Raw genomic sequence first — 19723 nt, 5'->3', positions numbered from 1 at the left:
TGGTAGGAGCTGTGGTACCAGTATGTCCTGGTAGGAGCTGTGGTACCAGGATGTCCTGGTAGGAGCTGTGGTACCAGGATGTCCTGGTAGGAGCTGTGGTACCAGGATATCCTGGTAGGAGCTGTGGTACCAGTATGTCCAGGTAGGAGCTGTGGTACCAGTATGTCCTGGTAGGAGCTTTGGTACCAGGATGGAGCTGTGGTACCAGTATGTCCAGGTAGGAGCTGTGGTACCAGGATGTCCTGGTAGGAGCTGTGGTACCACTATGTCCAGGTAGGAGCTGTGGTACCAGGATGTCCTGGTAGGAGTATGTCTTGGTAGGAGCTGTGGTACCAGGATGTCCTGGTAGGAGCTGTGGTACCAGGATGTCCTGGTAGGAGCTGTGGTACCAGTATGTCCAGGTAGGAGCTGTGGTACCAGTATGTCCTGGTAGGAGCTGTGGTACCAGGATGTCCTGGTAGGAGTATGTCCTGGTAGGAGCTGTGGTACCAGGATGTCCTGGTAGGAGCTGTGGTACCAGTATGTCCAGGTAGGAGCTGTGGTACCAGGATGTCCTGGTAGGAGCTGTGGTACCAGGATGTCCTGGTAGGAGCTGTGGTACCAGGATGTCCTGGTAGAAGCTGTGGTACCAGGATGTCCTGGTAGGAGCTGTGGTACCAGTATGTCCAGGTAGGAGCTGTGGTACCAGTATGTCCTGGTAGGAGCTGTGGTACCAGTATGTCCTGGTAGGAGCTGTGGTACCAGTATGTCCTGGTACCAGTATGTCCTGGTAGGAGCTGTGGTACCAGTATGTCCTGGTAGGAGCTGTGGTACCATTATGTCCAGGTAGGAGCTGTGGTACCAGTGTGTCCTGGTAGGAGCTGTGGTACCAGTATGTCCTGGTAGGAGCTGTGGTACCAGGATGTCCTGGTAGGAGCTGTGGTACCAGGATGTCCTGGTAGGAGCTGTGGTACCAGGATGTCCTGGTAGGAGCTGTGGTACCAGGATGTCCTGGTAGGAGCTGTGGTACCAGGATGTCCTGGTAGGAGCTGTGGTACCAGAATGTCCTGGTAGGAGCTGTGGTACCAGTATGTCCTGGTAGGAGCTGTGGTACCAGGATGTCCTGGTAGGAGCTGTGGTACCAGGATGTCCTGGTAGGAGCTGTGGTACCAGGATATCCTGGTAGGAGCTGTGGTACCAGTATGTCCAGGTAGGAGCTGTGGTACCAGTATGTCCTGGTAGGAGCTTTGGTACCAGGATGGAGCTGTGGTACCAGTATGTCCAGGTAGGAGCTGTGGTACCAGGATGTCCTGGTAGGAGCTGTGGTACCACTATGTCCAGGTAGGAGCTGTGGTACCAGGATGTCCTGGTAGGAGTATGTCTTGGTAGGAGCTGTGGTACCAGGATGTCCTGGTAGGAGCTGTGGTACCAGGATGTCCTGGTAGGAGCTGTGGTACCAGTATGTCCAGGTAGGAGCTGTGGTACCAGTATGTCCTGGTAGGAGCTGTGGTACCAGGATGTCCTGGTAGGAGTATGTCCTGGTAGGAGCTGTGGTACCAGGATGTCCTGGTAGGAGCTGTGGTACCAGTATGTCCAGGTAGGAGCTGTGGTACCAGGATGTCCTGGTAGGAGCTGTGGTACCAGGATGTCCTGGTAGGAGCTGTGGTACCAGGATGTCCTGGTAGAAGCTGTGGTACCAGGATGTCCTGGTAGGAGCTGTGGTACCAGTATGTCCAGGTAGGAGCTGTGGTACCAGTATGTCCTGGTAGGAGCTGTGGTACCAGTATGTCCTGGTAGGAGCTGTGGTACCAGTATGTCCTGGTACCAGTATGTCCTGGTAGGAGCTGTGGTACCAGTATGTCCTGGTAGGAGCTGTGGTACCATTATGTCCAGGTAGGAGCTGTGGTACCAGTGTGTCCTGGTAGGAGCTGTGGTACCAGTATGTCCTGGTAGGAGCTGTGGTACCAGGATGTCCTGGTAGGAGCTGTGGTACCAGGATGTCCTGGTAGGAGCTGTGGTACCAGGATGTCCTGGTAGGAGCTGTGGTACCAGGATGTCCTGGTAGGAGCTGTGGTACCAGGATGTCCTGGTAGGAGCTGTGGTACCAGGATGTCCTGGTAGGAGCTGTGGTACCAGGATGTCCTGGTAGGAGCTGTGGTACCAGGATGTCCTGGTAGGAGCTGTGGTACCAGGATGTCCTGGTAGGAGCTGTGGTACCAGGATGTCCTGGTAGGAGCTGTGGTACCAGGATGTCCTGGTAGGAGCTGTGGCACCAGTATGTCCAGGTAGGAGCTGTGGTACCAGTATGTCCAGGTAGGAGCTGTGGTACCAGGATGGAGCTGTGGTACCAGTATGTCCAGGTAGGAGCTGTGGTACCAGGATGTCCTGGTAGGAGCTGTGGTACCACTATGTCCAGGTAGGAGCTGTGGTACCAGGCTGTCCTGGTAGGAGTATGTCCTGGTAGGAGCTGTGGTACCAGGATGTCCTGGTAGGAGCTGTGGTACCAGGATGTCCTGGTAGGAGCTGTGGTACCAGTATGTCCAGGTAGGAGCTGTGGTACCAGTATGTCCTGGTAGGAGCTGTGGTACCAGGATGTCCTGGTAGGAGTATGTCCTGGTAGGAGCTGTGGTACCAGGATGTCCTGGTAGGAGCTGTGGTACCAGTATGTCCAGGTAGGAGCTGTGGTACCAGGATGTCCTGGTAGGAGCTGTGGTACCAGGATGTCCTGGTAGGAGCTGTGGTACCAGGATGGAGCTTTGGTACCAGTATGTCCCGAAACTGACTTTCAGCTTCCTCCAAAGATTTTCTATTGGGTTCAGGTCTGTAGACTGGCTAGGCCACTCCAGGCACCTTGAGATGCTTCTTACGGGGCCACTCCTTAGTTGCCCTGGCTGTGTGTTTCGGGTCATTGTCATGCTGGAAGACCAAGCCATGACCCATCTTCAATGCTCTTACTGATCTCGCAAGATCTCGCGATACATGGCCCCATCCATCCTCCCCTCAATACCGGTAACGAGTTCAAACAGGTGCAGTTAATACAGGTGAGTGGAGAACAGGGGGGCTTCTTAAAAAAAAACTAACAGGTCTGTGAGAGACGGAATGGTAGGTGATCAAATACTTATATCATGCAATAAAATGCTAATGAATTACTTAAAAATCATACAATGTGATTTTCTGGATTGTTGTTTTAGATTCCGTGTCTCACAGTTGAAGTGTACCTATGATAAAAAATGACAGACCTCTACATGCTTTGTAAGTAGGAAAACCTGCAAAATCGGCAGTGTATCAAATACTTGTTCTCCCCACTGTATATATTTGTTGTTGGGTTTTTTTCTCCATTTTGTGGCAAATTTTCTGTTCACTATATATGATTTTAAATGAAAGAAATATGTAAAAAAAATAAAAAATAAAAAAAGAAATTGGATATGCAAATGGGAATTGTCTTTTGACATGTATTGCACATTGCTCCAGGAATAAATGTACTGTATACATACAGATGTTCACGTCCTTTTTCTGTGTATTATAGTATTGAATTTTCTCAGTGAACTTTGACCTACTGTTGAAATCGGTATCTAAACAGCTCAGTGTGATACACAACAGCGTTCAGCTAGACAAAACTGGCCTTCTGGTATAGTGCAGTAAAGCAGTCAGTGTCAACAACCAAAAAAGTAGAACAAAACTGAAATGTGTTTTTAACAAGCGTTTCCAGGGTCGACTGCCATGGTGGAAGAACAACATTAAAACATTTCCAGGGTCGACTGCCATGGTAGAAAAACAACATTAAAACATTTCCAGGGTTGACTGCCATGGTGGAAAAACAACATTAAAACATTTCCAGGGTCGACTGCTATGGTGGGAAAACAACATTAAAACATTTCCAGGGTTGACTGCCATGGTGGAAAAACAACATTAAAACATTTCCAGGTTGACTGCCATGGTGGAAAAACAACATTAAAACATTTCCAGGGTTGACTGCCATGGTGGAAAAACAACATTAAAACATTTCCAGGGTCGACTGCCATGGTGGGAAAACAACATTAAAACATTTCCAGGGTTGACTGCCATGGTGGAAAAACAACATTAAAACATTTCCAGGGTCGACTGCCATGGTGGAAAAACAACATTAAAACATTTCCAGGGTTGACTGCCATGGTGGAAAAACAACATTAAAACATTTCCAGGGACGACTGCCATGGTGGAAAAAAAACCCATCTAAAACATTTTGACCAGTAGCCCTGTGGCACCCCCTTCTGGACAGTATTATCAGTGGTCCTAGAACAGAGCCCTGTGGCACCCTCTTCTGGACAGTATTAACAGTGGTCCTAGAACAGAGCCCTGTGGCACCCCCTTCTGGACAGTATTAACAGTGGTCCTAGAACAGAGCCCTGTGGAACCCCTTTCTGGACAGTATACAACAGTGGTCCTAGAACAGAGCCCTGTAGCACCCCCTTCTGGACAGAATTAACAGTGGTCCAAGAACAGAGCCCTGTGGCACCCCCTTCTGGACAGTATACAACAGTGGTCCTAGAACAGAGCCCTGTAGCACCCCCTTCTGGACAGAATTAACAGTGGTCCAAGAACAGAGCCCTGTGGCACCCCCTTCTGGACAGTATACAACAGTGGTCCTAGAACAGAGCCCTGTGGCACCCCCTTTTGGACAGTATTAACAGTGGTCCTAGAACAGAGCCCTGTGGCACCCCCTTCTGGACAGTATTAACAGTGGTCCTAGAACAGAGCCCTGTGGCACCCTCTTCTGCACAGTATTAACAGTGGTCCTAGAACAGAGCCCTGTGGCACCCCCTTCTGGACAGTATTAACAGTGGTCCTAGAACAGAGCCCGGTGGCACCCCCTTCTGGACAGTATTAACAGTGGTCCTAGAACAGAGCCCTGTGGCACCCCCTTCTGGACAGTATTAACAGTGGTCCTAGAACAGAGCCCGGTGGCACCCTCTTCTGGACAGTATTAACAGTGGTCCTAGAACAGAGCCCTGTGGCACCCCCTTCTGGACAGTATTAACAGTGGTCCTATAACAGAGCCCTGTGGCACCCCCTTCTGGACAGTATTAACAGTGGTCCTAGAACAGAGCCCTGTGGCACCCCCTTCTGGACAGTATTAACAGTGGTCCTAGAACAGAGCCCTGTGGCACCCCCTTCTGGACAGTTAACATATCAGATGACTTGCATCAAACTGGACACACAGTTCTGTCTGCTCGGTAGCTTTTGAACCATGAGACTGACTTGATCAGATTATCCTATGTTGACAAGTCTTTGCAACGCGAATACAAATCTTGTTATTGTGAAATAGTGATGTAGCTAGCTAGCTAGATATGTTTATTTTTAATTAATAGTTAATAGTTAATAAGTAGTTCATTTTTATTTGTAGCTACAGTATGTGTTGAAAACATGTTTCCAATCTGCAATGAATTATTTTATTTTTTTCATATTGTAACTTTGAATTGTCAACAAAAATAGAACAAATAAAATATGTTTTTATTTTGCCCCCTGACCCGGAAGGGGTCATGATTCATATTACCAGAGAGAGGAAGAGGTGTAAACTGTAAATCTTTGACATGGCTTCCATTTGAGTCATTTATAGCAGACACTCTAATCCAGAGAGCAACGTCAAAACAACAATAAAAAGATGTTCAAAATGGTCAAACAAAGTGCCATCAAAAAAAAAGGTGTTTCTTTTTAAAAGAGTAAGTATTTATTTATCCAGGCTGAGTGTCTTCTTGTTGGATGTGAGACAGGAGGGCAGACAGTTGGACTCCTGCTGTGCTACGCTCCCACCAGACTCACACAATACATCTCTTCAATACTGAGTGACAAGCAGAGAGGCATTACATACAGATCAAATATTAAAAGATGCTTTTGGTTGCAGAGTCTCAAGGAGAGGTTAACAGAGGAAGGGGGTGATGAAGGAGAAGGGATGGGGGATGGAGAGAGGAGAAGGGATGAGGGATAAAGAGAGGAGAAGGGATGAGGATGAAGAGAGGAGGAGAAGGGATGAGGATGAAGAGAGGAGAAAGTGAAGGAGAAGGGATGAGGGATAAAGAGAGGAGAAGGGATGAGGATGAAGAGAGGAGAAGGAGAAGGGATGAGGGATGAAGAGAGGAGAAGGAGAAGGGATGAGGGATGAAGAGAGGAGAAGGAGAAGCAGAAGGGATGAGGATGAAGAGAGGAGAAGGAGAAGGGATGAGGATGAAGAGAGGAGAAGGAGAAGGGATGAGGATGAAGAGAGGTGAAGGAGAAGGAGAAGGGATGAGGGATGGAGAGAGGAGAAGGAGAAGGGATGAGGGATGGAGAGAGGAGAAGGAGAAGCAGAAGGGATGAGGGATGAAGAGAGGAGAAGGAGAAGGGATGAGGATGAAGAGAGGAGAAGGAGAAGGGATGAGGATGAAGAGAGGAGAAGGAGAAGGAGAAGGGATGAGGGATGGAGAGAGGAGAAGGAGAAGGGATGAGGGATGAAGAGAGGAGAAGGAGAAGGGATGAGGGATAGAGAGAGGAGAAGGGATGAGGGATGAAGAGAGGAGAAGGAGAAGGGATGAGGGATGGAGAGAGGAGAAGGGATGAGGGATGAAGAGAGGAGAAGGAGAAGGGATGAGGATGAAGAGAGGAGAAGGAGAAGGGATGAGGATGAAGAGAGGAGGAGAAGGGATGAGGATGAAGAGAGGAGAAGGAGAAGGGGGATGAAGAGAGGAGAAGGAGAAGGGATGAGGGATAAAGAGAGGAGAAGGAGAAGGGGGATAAAGAGAGGAGAAGGGATGAGGGATGGAGAGAGGAGAAGGGATGGAGGATGAAGAGAGGAGAAGGAGAAGGGATGAGGATGAAGAGAGGAGAAGGAGAAGGGATGAGGATGAAGAGAGGAGAAGGAGAAGGAGAAGGGATGAGGATGAAGAGAGGAGAAGGAGAAGGGGGATGAAGAGAGGAGAAGGAGAAGGGATGGGGATGGAGAGAGGAGAAGGAGAAGGGATGAGGATGAAGAGAGGAGAAGGAGAAGGGGGATGAAGAGAGGAGAAGGGATGAGGGATGGAGAGAGGAAAAGGGATGGAGGATGAAGAGAGGAGAAGGAGAAGGGATGAGGATGAAGAGAGGAGAAGGAGAAGGGGGATGAAGAGAGGAGAAGGGATGAGGGATGGAGAGAGGAGAAGGAGAAGGGATGAGGATGAAGAGAGGAGAAGGGATGAGGATGAAGAGAGGAGAAGGGATGAGGATGAAGAGAGGAGAAGGAGAAGGGATGAGGATGAAGAAAGGAGAAGGAGAAGGGGGATGAAGAGAGGAGAAGGAGAAGGGGGATGGAGAGAGGAGAAGGAGAATTCAGACATCAGTCCACTCAGACAACCACTGCTGACACATCCTCCTCTGCTCCTCACTCTCCTCTCTCCCCATCCACCTCTTCCTCCTCTCCTCCTGCTGCCTCCTCCTCTCCTCCCGCTCTGTCCTCTCCTCCGCCGCCCTGTGCTCCAGCAGGGTCTCCACGACTCCCTCTACAGTCCGGAGGCAGCGCTGCGGGCGCCAGCGGGGGTCAGTGGGCGTGGTGAAGGGGTCGGGGGCGGCGGCCTGCAGGGAGAGCGGCTCCAGTGGGAGGTGTAGGAGGTGTGCGTGCAGCATCATGCGATAGGGGGCGCTGTCCTCTCCCAGGCTGTAGGTGTAGTCTCCTACGATGGGGTGCCCTACCGCCTCACAGTGAACCCTCAGCTGGTGGGTACGACCTGACACACAACATCACAACAATATGAGGAGAGTATTTTTTGCACCTACAGAACACTATATACATATCTGTGAATGTGTTTACCTACAGAACACTATATAGGCCTATCTGTGAATGTGTTTACCTACAGAACACTATATAGGCCTATCTGTGAATGTGTTTACCTACAGAACACTATATAGGCCTATCTGTGAATGTGTTTACCTACCTAACACTATATAGGCCTATCTGTGAATGTGTTTACCTACCTAACACTATATAGGCCTATCTGTGAATGTGTTTACCTACCTAACACTATATAGGCCTATCTGTGAATGTGTTTACCTACCTAACACTATATAGGCCTATCTGTGAATGTGTTTACCTACCTAACACTATATAGGCCTATCTGTGAATGTGTTTACCCACAGAACACTATATAGGCCTATCTGTGAATGTGTTTACCTACCGAACACTATATAGGCCTATCTGTGAATGTGTTTACCTACCTAACACTATATAGGCCTATCTGTGAATGTGTTTACCTACCTAACACTATATAGGCCTATCTGTGAATGTGTTTACCTACCGAAAACTATATAGGCCTATCTGTGAATGTGTTTACCTACCAAACACTATATAGGCCTATCTGTGAATGTGTGAGTGTGTGTGTGAGTGTGAGTGTGAGTGTGTCTTTGTACCTGTGTGTGTGTGTGTGTGTGTGTGTGTCTTTGTCCCTGTGTGAGTGTGTGTGTGTGTGTGTGTGTGTGTGTGTACCTGTGAGAGGCTGCAGCACCACCTTGGTAACAGGGTCTCCATCATAATCTCCGTACTCCAACACGGTGAGATGAGACTGACAGGGCTTGGGGTTCTCACAACCTGCAGAGAGACTGGCAATGAGACCGACAGGGCTTGGGGTTCTCACAACCTGCAGAGAGACTGGCAATGAGACCGACAGGGCTTGGGGTTCTCACAATCTGCAGAGAGACTCTCAATGAGACTGACATGGCTTGGGGTTCTCACAACCTGCAGAGAGACTGGCAATGAGACTGACAGGGCTTGGGGTTCTCACAATCTGCAGAGAGAGACTCAATGAGACTGACATGGCTTGGGGTTCTCACAACCTGCAGAGAGACTGGCAATGAGACTGACAGGGCTTGGGGTTCTCACAACCTGCAGAGAGACTGGCAATGAGACTGACATGGCTTGGGGTTCTCACAACCTGCAGAGAGACTGGCAATGAGACTGACAGGGCTTGGGGTTCTCACAACCTGCAGAGAGACTGGCAATGAGGCTGACAGATCTAGAACTAACATTTCTACGTGCATTTGGTCAGTAACCTGCAGAGAGACTTGCTGTCAGTGAGAGTGACAGATCTAGAACTAACATTTCTACGTGAATTTGGTCGGTAACCTGCAGAGAGACTTGCTGTCAATGAGAGTGACAGATCTAGAACTAACATTTCTATGTGAATTTGGTCAGTAACCTGCAGAGAGACTTGCTGTCAGTGAGTGACAGATCTAGAACTAACATTTCTATGTGAATTTGGTCGGTAACCTGCAGAGAGACTTGCTGTCAGTGAGAGTGGCAGATCTAGAACTAACATTTCTATGTGCATTTGGTCAGTAACCTGCAGAGAGACTTGCTGTCAGTGAGAGTGACAGATCTAGAACTAACATTTCTATGTGAATTTGGTCAGTAACCTGCAGAGAGACTTGCTGTCAGTGAGAGTGACAGATCTAGAACTAACATTTCTATGTGCATTTGGTCAGTAACCTGCAGAGAGACTTGCTGTCAGTGAGAGTGACAGATCTAGAACTAACATTTCTATGTGAATTTGGTCGGTAACCTGCAGAGAGACTTGCTGTCAGTGAGAGTGACAGATCTAGAACTAACATTTCTATGTGAATTTGGTCAGTAACCTGCAGAGAGACTTGCTGTCAGTGAGAGTGACAGATCTAGAACTAACATTTCTATGTGAATTTGGTCGGTAAAGAGAGACTTGCTGTCAGTGAGAGTGACAGATCTACAACTAACATTTCTATGTGAATTTGGTCGGTAAAGAGAGACTTGCTGTCAGTGAGAGTGACAGATCTAGAACTAACATTTCTATGTGAATTTGGTCGGTAGCCCAAAAGGTTACATACTGCAGCTTTAAAGAGAGTAACTTTCATGAAGAAAAGGAATCCGTGGAAACCCGGACGTTTGCAGTGAAACACGACAACTCTGGTCTTCATTTTGACAGTTGGTCTTTCTGCGCTCCACGGGGGATTTGAACTGACGCTGTGGCAATAGATGTCATGAACCGGGCGCCGTACCTCTGTGAGCTAACCTCACCTCTGTGAGCTAACCGTACCTCTGTGAGCTAACCGTACCTCTGTGAGCTAACCTCACCTCTGTGAGCTAACCGTACCTCTGTGAGCTAACCGTACCTCTGTGAGCTAACCGTACCTCTGTGAGCTAACCGTACCTCTGTGAGCTAGCCTTACCACTACCACTGTGAGCTAGCCGTACCTCTGTGAGCTAACTGTACCTCTGTGAGCTAGCCTTACCACTATGAGCTAACCTCACCTCTGTGAGCTAACCGTACCTCTGTGAGCTAACCTCACCTCTGTGAGCTAAACTCACCTCTGTGAGCTAACCTCACCACTACCATTGTGAGCTAACCGTACCTCTGTGAGCTAACCGTACCTCTGTGAGCTAGCCTTACCACTACCACTGTGAGCTAACCGTGCCTCTGTGAGCTAACCGTACCTCTGTGAGCTAACCGTACCTCTGTGAGCTAACCGTACCTCTGTGAGCTAACCGTAGAGAGAGAGACAGAGAGAGAGAGAGAGAGAGAGAGAGAGAGAGACAGAGAGAGAGAGAGAGAGAGAGACAGAGAGAGACAGAGAGACGGAGAGAGAGAGAGAGAGACAGAGAGAGACAGAGAGAGAGAGAGAGAGAGAGAGAGACAGAGAGAGACAGAGAGAGACAGAGAGAGAGAGAGAGACAGAGAGACAGAGACAGAGAGAGAGAGAGAGAGAGAGAGAGAGACAGAGAGAGAGACAGGTTCTTACCGTCTGTTCCTTGGATACACATCATGTGTGTTCTTCCCTCTGTGGTGTTTTCACCGATGGAGAAGTCTATAGTCATCTTCTCCTCCTCTACCCAGCCTCTCACCTGGAGGAAACACATCACATCTACAGTCATCTTCTCCTCCTCTACCCAGCTTCTCACCTGGAGGAAACACATCACATCTACAGTCATCTACTCCTCCTCTACCCAGCCTCTCACCTGGAGGAAACACATCACATCTACAGTCATCTACTCCTCCTCTACCTAGCTTCTCACCTGGAGGAAACACATCACATCTATAGTCATCTTCTCCTCCTCTACCCAGCCTCTCACCTGGAGGAAACACATCACATCTATAGTCATCTACTCCTCCTCTACCCAGCCTCTCACCTGGAGGAAACACATCACATCTACAGTCATCTACTCCTCCTCTACCCAGCCTCTCACCTGGAGGAAACACATCACATCTACAGTCATCTACTCCTCCTCTACCCAGCTTCTCACCTGGAGGAAACACATCACATCTACAGTCATCTTCTCCTCCTCTACCCAGCCTCTCACCTGGAGGAAACACATCACATCTACAGTCATCTACTCCTCCTCTACCTAGCTTCTCACCTGGAGGAAACACATCACATCTATAGTCATCTTCTCCTCCTCTACCCAGCCTCTCACCTGGAGGAAACACATCACATCTATAGTCATCTTCTCCTCCTCTACTCCTCCTCTACCCAGCCTCTCACCTGGAGGAAACACATCACATCTACAGTCATCTACTCCTCCTCTACCTAGCTTCTCACCTGGAGGAAACACATCACATCTACAGTCATCTACTCCTCCTCTACCCAGCCTCTCACCTGGAGGAAACACATCACATCTATAGTCATCTTCTCCTCCTCTACCCAGCCTCTCACCTGGAGGAAACACATCACATGTACAGTCATCTACTCCTCCTCTACCCAGCTTCTCACCTGAAGGAAACACATCACATCTACAGTCATCTACTCCTCCTCTACCCAGCCTCTCACCTGGAGGAAACACATCACATCTATAGTCATCTTCTCCTCCTCTACTCCTCCTCTACCCAGCTTCTCACCTGGAGGAAACACATCACATCTATAGTCATCTTCTCCTCCTCTACCCAGCCTCTCACCTGGAGGAAACACATCACATCTACAGTCATCTACTCCTCCTCTACCTAGCTTCTCACCTGGAGGAAACACATCACATCTATAGTCATCTTCTCCTCCTCTACCCAGCCTCTCACCTGGAGGAAACACATCACATCTACAGTCATCTACTCCTCCTCTACTCCTCCTCTACCCAGCCTCTCACCTGGAGGAAACACATCACATCTATAGTCATCTTCTCCTCCTCTACCTAGCTTCTCACCTGGAGGAAACACATCACATCTATAGTCATCTACTCCTCCTCTACCTAGCTTCTCACCTGGAGGAAACACATCACATCTATAGTCATCTACTCCTCCTCTACCTAGCTTCTCACCTGGAGGAAACACATCACATCTACAGTCATCTTCTCCTCCTCTACTCCTCCTCTACCCAGCCTCTCACCTGGAGGAAACACATCACATCTACAGTCATCTACTCCTCCTCTACCCAGCTTCTCACCTGGAGGACACACATCACATCTATAGTCATCTTCTCCTCCTCTACCTAGCCTCTCACCTGGAGGAAACACATCACATCTATAGTCATCTACTCCTCCTCTACCTAGCTTCTCACCTGGAGGAAACACATCACATCTATAGTCATCTACTCCTCCTCTACCTAGCTTCTCACCTGGAGGAAACACATCACATCTACAGTCATCTTCTCCTCCTCTACTCCTCCTCTACCCAGCCTCTCACCTGGAGGAAACACATCACATCTACAGTCATCTACTCCTCCTCTACCCAGCTTCTCACCTGGAGGACACACATCACATCTATAGTCATCTTCTCCTCCTCTACCTAGCCTCTCACCTGGAGGAAACACATCACATCTATAGTCATCTACTCCTCCTCTACCTAGCTTCTCACCTGGAGGAAACACATCACATCTATAGTCATCTACTCCTCCTCTACCCAGCCTCTCACCTGGAGGAAACACATCACATCTATAGTCATCTACTCCTCCTCTACCCAGCCTCTCACCTGGAGGAAACACATCACATCTACAGTCATCTACTCCTCCTCTACCCAGCCTCTCACCTGGAGGAAACACATCACATCTACAGTCATCTACTCCTCCTCTACCCAGCTTCTCACCTGGAGGAAACACATCACATCTACAGTCATCTTCTCCTCCTCTACCTAGCTTCTCACCTGGAGGAAACACATCACATCTATAGTCATCTTCTCCTCCTCTACCCAGCCTCTCACCTGGAGGAAACACATCACATCTATAGTCATCTTCTCCTCCTCTACTCCTCCTCTACCCAGCCTCTCACCTGGAGGAAACACATCACATCTACAGTCATCTTCTCCTCCTCTACTCCTCCTCTACCCAGCCTCTCACCTGGAGGAAACACATCACATCTATAGTCATCTACTCCTCCTCTACCTAGCTTCTCACCTGGAGGAAACACATCACATCTATAGTCATCTACTCCTCCTCTACCTAGCTTCTCACCTGGAGGAAACACATCACATCTACAGTCATCTTCTCCTCCTCTACTCCTCCTCTACCCAGCCTCTCACCTGGAGGAAACACATCACATCTACAGTCATCTACTCCTCCTCTACCCAGCTTCTCACCTGGAGGACACACATCACATCTATAGTCATCTTCTCCTCCTCTACCTAGCCTCTCACCTGGAGGAAACACATCACATCTATAGTCATCTACTCCTCCTCTACCTAGCTTCTCACCTGGAGGAAACACATCACATCTATAGTCATCTACTCCTCCTCTACCTAGCTTCTCACCTGGAGGAAACACATCACATCTACAGTCATCTTCTCCTCCTCTACTCCTCCTCTACCCAGCCTCTCACCTGGAGGAAACACATCACATCTACAGTCATCTACTCCTCCTCTACCCAGCTTCTCACCTGGAGGACACACATCACATCTATAGTCATCTTCTCCTCCTCTACCAAGCCTCTCACCTGGAGGAAACACATCACATCTATAGTCATCTACTCCTCCTCTACCTAGCTTCTCACCTGGAGGAAACACATCACATCTATAGTCATCTACTCCTCCTCTACCCAGCCTCTCACCTGGAGGAAACACATCACATCTAAAGTCATCTACTCCTCCTCTACCCAGCCTCTCACCTGGAGGAAACACATCACATCTACAGTCATCTACTCCTCCTCTACCCAGCCTCTCACCTGGAGGAAACACATCACATCTACAGTCATCTACTCCTCCTCTACCCAGCTTCTCACCTGGAGGAAACACATCACATCTACAGTCATCTTCTCCTCCTCTACCCAGCCTCTCACCTGGAGGAAACACATCACATCTACAGTCATCTACTCCTCCTCTACCTAGCTTCTCACCTGGAGGAAACACATCACATCTATAGTCATCTTCTCCTCCTCTACCCAGCCTCTCACCTGGAGGAAACACATCACATCTATAGTCATCTTCTCCTCCTCTACTCCTCCTCTACCCAGCCTCTCACCTGGAGGAAACACATCACATCTACAGTCATCTACTCCTCCTCTACCCAGCTTCTCACCTGAAGGAAACACATCACATCTACAGTCATCTACTCCTCCTCTACCCAGCCTCTCACCTGGAGGAAACACATCACATCTATAGTCATCTTCTCCTCCTCTACTCCTCCTCTACCCAGCTTCTCACCTGGAGGAAACACATCACATCTATAGTCATCTTCTCCTCCTCTACCCAGCCTCTCACCTGGAGGAAACACATCACATCTACAGTCATCTACTCCTCCTCTACCTAGCTTCTCACCTGGAGGAAACACATCACATCTATAGTCATCTTCTCCTCCTCTACCCAGCCTCTCACCTGGAGGAAACACATCACATCTACAGTCATCTACTCCTCCTCTACTCCTCCTCTACCCAGCCTCTCACCTGGAGGAAACACATCACATCTATAGTCATCTTCTCCTCCTCTACCTAGCTTCTCACCTGGAGGAAACACATCACATCTATAGTCATCTACTCCTCCTCTACCTAGCTTCTCACCTGGAGGAAACACATCACATCTATAGTCATCTACTCCTCCTCTACCTAGCTTCTCACCTGGAGGAAACACATCACATCTACAGTCATCTTCTCCTCCTCTACTCCTCCTCTACCCAGCCTCTCACCTGGAGGAAACACATCACATCTACAGTCATCTACTCCTCCTCTACCCAGCTTCTCACCTGGAGGACACACATCACATCTATAGTCATCTTCTCCTCCTCTACCTAGCCTCTCACCTGGAGGAAACACATCACATCTATAGTCATCTACTCCTCCTCTACCTAGCTTCTCACCTGGAGGAAACACATCACATCTATAGTCATCTACTCCTCCTCTACCCAGCCTCTCACCTGGAGGAAACACATCACATCTATAGTCATCTACTCCTCCTCTACCTAGCTTCTCACCTGGAGGAAACACATCACATCTACAGTCATCTACTCCTCCTCTACTCCTCCTCTACCCAGCTTCTCACCTGGAGGAAACACATCACATCTATAGTCATCTTCTCCTCCTCTACCCAGCCTCTCACCTGGAGGAAACACATCACATCTATAGTCATCTTCTCCTCCTCTACTCCTCCTCTACCCAGCCTCTCACCTGTAGGAAACACATCACATCTACAGTCATCTTCTCCTCCTCTACTCCTCCTCTACCCAGCTTCTCACCTGGAGGAAACACATCACATCTATAGTCATCTACTCCTCCTCTACCTAGCTTCTCACCTGGAGGAAACACATCACATCTACAGTCATCTTCTCCTCCTCTACCTAGCTTCTCACCTGGAGGAAACACATCACATCTACAGTCATCTTCTCCTCCTCTACCCAGCCTCTCACCTGGAGGAAACACATCACATCTACAGTAATCTACTCCTCCTCTACTCCTCCTCTACCCAGCCTCTCACCTGGAGGAAACACATCACATCTACAGTCATCTACTCCTCCTCTACCCAGCTTCTCACCTGGAGGAAACACATCACATCTACAGTAATCTACTCCTCCTCTACTCCTCCTCTACCCAGCCTCTCACCTGGAGGAAACACATCACATCTACAGTAATCTACTCCTCCTCTACTCCTCCTCTACCCAGCCTCTCACCTGTAGGAAACACATCACATCTACAGTAATCTACTCCTCCTCTACTCCTCCTCTACCCAGCCTCTCACCTGGAGGAAACACATCACATCTACAGTCATCTACTCCTCCTCTACCCAGCCTCTCACCTGGAGGAAACACATCACATCTATAGTCATCTTCTCCTCCTCTACCCAGCCTCTCACCTGGAGGAAACACATCACATCTATAGTCATCTTCTCCTCCTCTACCCAGCCTCTCACCTGGAGGAAACACATCAAATCTATAGTCATCTTCTCCTCCTCTACCTAGCCTCTCACCTGGAGGAAACACATCACATCTATAGTCATCTACTCCTCCTCTACTCCTCCTCTACCCAGCTTCTCACCTGGAGGAAACACATCACATCTACAGTCATCTTCTCCTCCTCTACCCAGCTTCTCACTTGGAGGAAACACATCACATCTATAGTCATCTACTCCTCCTCTACTCCTCCTCTACCCAGCCTCTCACCTGTAGGAAACACATCACATCTACAGTCATCTACTCCTCCTCTACCCAGCTTCTCACCTGGAGGAAACACATCACATCTACAGTCATCTTCTCCTCCTCTACCCAGCTTCTCACCTGTAGGAAACACATCACATCTACAGTAATCTACTCCTCCTCTACCCAGCTTCTCACCTGGAGGAAACACATCACATCTACAGTCATCTTCTCCTCCTCTACCTAGCTTATCACCTGGAGGAAACACATCACATCTATAGTCATCTACTCCTCCTCTACCTAGCCTCTCACCTGTAGGAAACACATCACATCTACAGTAATCTACTCCTCCTCTACCCAGCTTCTCACCTGGAGGAAACACATCACATCTACAGTCATCTTCTCCTCCTCTACCTAGCTTATCACCTGGAGGAAACACATCACATCTATAGTCATCTACTCCTCCTCTACCCAGCTTCTCACCTGGAGGAAACACATCACATCTACAGTCATCTACTCCTCCTCTACCCAGCCTCTCACCTGGAGGAAACACATCACATCTATAGTCATCTACTCCTCCTCTACCCAGCCTCTCACCTGGAGGAAACACATCACATCTATAGTCATCTTCTCCTCCTCTACCCAGCCTCTCACCTGGAGGAAACACATCACATCTATAGTCATCTTCTCCTCCTCTACCCAGCCTCTCACCTGGAGGAAACACATCACATCTATAGTCATCTTCTCCTCCTCTACCCAGCCTCTCACCTGGAGGAAACACATCACATCTACAGTCATCTACTCCTCCTCTACCTAGCTTCTCACCTGGAGGAAACACATCACATCTATAGTCATCTACTCCTCCTCTACTCCTCCTCTACCTAGCTTCTCACCTGGAGGAAACACATCACATCTACAGTCATCTACTCCTCCTCTACCCAGCTTCTCACCTGGAGGAAACACATCACATCTATAGTCATCTTCTCCTCCTCTACCTAGCTTCTCACCTGGAGGAAACACATCACATCTATAGTCATCTACTCCTCCTCTACCCAGCCTCTCACCTGGAGGAAACACATCACATCTATAGTCATCTTCTCCTCCTCTACTCCTCCTCTACCCAGCCTCTCACCTGGAGGAAACACATCACATCTACAGTCATCTTCTCCTCCTCTACCCAGCCTCTCACCTGGAGGAAACACATCACATCTATAGTCATCTACTCCTCCTCTACTCCTCCTCTACCCAGCTTCTCACCTGGAGGAAACACATCACATCTATAGTCATCTTCTCCTCCTCTACTCCTCCTCTACCCAGCCTCTCACTTGGAGGAAACACATCACATCTACAGTCATCTACTCCTCCTCTACTCCTCCTCTACCCAGCCTCTCACCTGGAGGAAACACATCACATCTATAGTCATCTACTCCTCCTCTACTCCTCCTCTACCCAGCTTCTCACCTGGAGGAAACACATCACATCTATAGTCATCTACTCCTCCTCTACTCCTCCTCTACCCAGCCTCTCACCTGGAGGAAACACATCACATCTACAGTCATCTTCTCCTCCTCTACTCCTCCTCTACCCAGCCTCTCACCTGGAGGAAACACATCACATCTATAGTCATCTTCTCCTCCTCTACCTAGCTTCTCACCTGTAGGAAACACATCACATCTACAGTCATCTTCTCCTCCTCTACTCCTCCTCTACCCAGCCTCTCACCTGGAGGAAACACATCACATCTATAGTCATCTTCTCCTCCTCTACCCAGCCTCTCACCTGGAGGAAACACATCACATCTACAGTCATCTACTCCTCCTCTACTCCTCCTCTACCCAGCCTCTCACTTGGAGGAAACACATCACATCTATAGTCATCTACTCCTCCTCTACTCCTCCTCTACCCAGCCTCTCACTTGGAGGAAACACATCACATCTACAGTCATCTACTCCTCCTCTACTCCTCCTCTACCCAGCCTCTCACCTGGAGGAAACACATCACATCTATAGTCATCTACTCCTCCTCTACTCCTCCTCTACCCAGCTTCTCACCTGGAGGAAACACATCACATCTATAGTCATCTACTCCTCCTCTACTCCTCCTCTACCCAGCCTCTCACCTGGAGGAAACACATCACATCTACAGTCATCTTCTCCTCCTCTACTCCTCCTCTACCCAGCCTCTCACCTGGAGGAAACACATCACATCTATAGTCATCTTCTCCTCCTCTACCTAGCTTCTCACCTGTAGGAAACACATCACATCTACAGTCATCTTCTCCTCCTCTACTCCTCCTCTACCCAGCCTCTCACCTGGAGGAAACACATCACATCTATAGTCATCTTCTCCTCCTCTACCCAGCCTCTCACCTGGAGGAAACACATCACATCTACAGTCATCTACTCCTCCTCTACTCCTCCTCTACCCAGCCTCTCACTTGGAGGAAACACATCACATCTATAGTCATCTACTCCTCCTCTACTCCTCCTCTACCCAGCCTCTCACTTGGAGGAAACACATCACATCTACAGTCATCTTCTCCTCCTCTACCCAGCCTCTCACCTGGAGGAAACACATCACATCTATAGTCATCTACTCCTCCTCTACTCCTCCTCTACCCAGCTTATCACCTGGAGGAAACACATCACATCTACAGTCATCTACTCCTCCTCTACTCCTCCTCTACCCAGCTTCTCACCTGGAGGAAACACATCACATCTACAGTCATCTACTCCTCCTCTACCCAGCCTCTCACCTGGAGGAAACACATCACATCTACAGTCATCTACTCCTCCTCTACTCCTCCTCTACCCAGCTTCTCACCTGGAGGAAACACATCACATCTACAGTCATCTACTCCTCCTCTACCCAGCTTCTCACCTGGAGGAAACACATCACATCTACAGTCATCTACTCCTCCTCTACCCAGCCTCTCACCTGGAGGAAACACATCACATCTATAGTCATCTACTCCTCCTCTACTCCTCCTCTACCCAGCCTCTCACTTGGAGGAAACACATCACATCTATAGTCATCTTCTCCTCCTCTACCTAGCTTCTCACCTGGAGGAAACACATCACATCTATAGTCATCTTCTCCTCCTCTACCTAGCTTCTCACCTGGAGGAAACACATCACATCTATAGTAATCTACTCCTCCTCTACCCAGCCTCTCACCTGGAGGAAACACATCACATCTATAGTCATCTACTCCTCCTCTACTCCTCCTCTACCCAGCCTCTCACCTGTAGGAAACACATCAC

General features: G+C 48.8%; 1 protein-coding gene across 1 annotated transcript in view; it reads right to left on the bottom strand.

Moving 5' to 3' along the window:
- Nucleotides 1-7272: 7272 nt before the first annotated feature.
- The window catches only part of LOC139424114 (RNA pseudouridylate synthase domain-containing protein 1-like), a 16613-nt gene continuing 4162 nt past the window's right edge, over nucleotides 7273-19723 (bottom strand). The window contains exons 3-5 of the mRNA XM_071175811.1: nucleotides 10729-10831; nucleotides 8447-8548; nucleotides 7273-7691 (exon numbers count right to left, since the gene is read on the bottom strand). Coding sequence (XP_071031912.1) covers nucleotides 7297-7691; nucleotides 8447-8548; nucleotides 10729-10831 — 600 coding nt within the window. The 3' untranslated portion in view covers nucleotides 7273-7296. The remainder of the gene's footprint in view (nucleotides 7692-8446; nucleotides 8549-10728; nucleotides 10832-19723) is intronic.

Source organism: Oncorhynchus clarkii, chromosome 13, assembly GCF_045791955.1.
Source record: "Oncorhynchus clarkii lewisi isolate Uvic-CL-2024 chromosome 13, UVic_Ocla_1.0, whole genome shotgun sequence".
Classification (NCBI taxonomy): Eukaryota; Metazoa; Chordata; class Actinopteri; order Salmoniformes; family Salmonidae; genus Oncorhynchus; species Oncorhynchus clarkii.
The sequence above is the reverse complement of the archived record's forward strand: the minus strand, read 5'-3'. Positions and strand labels throughout refer to the sequence as shown.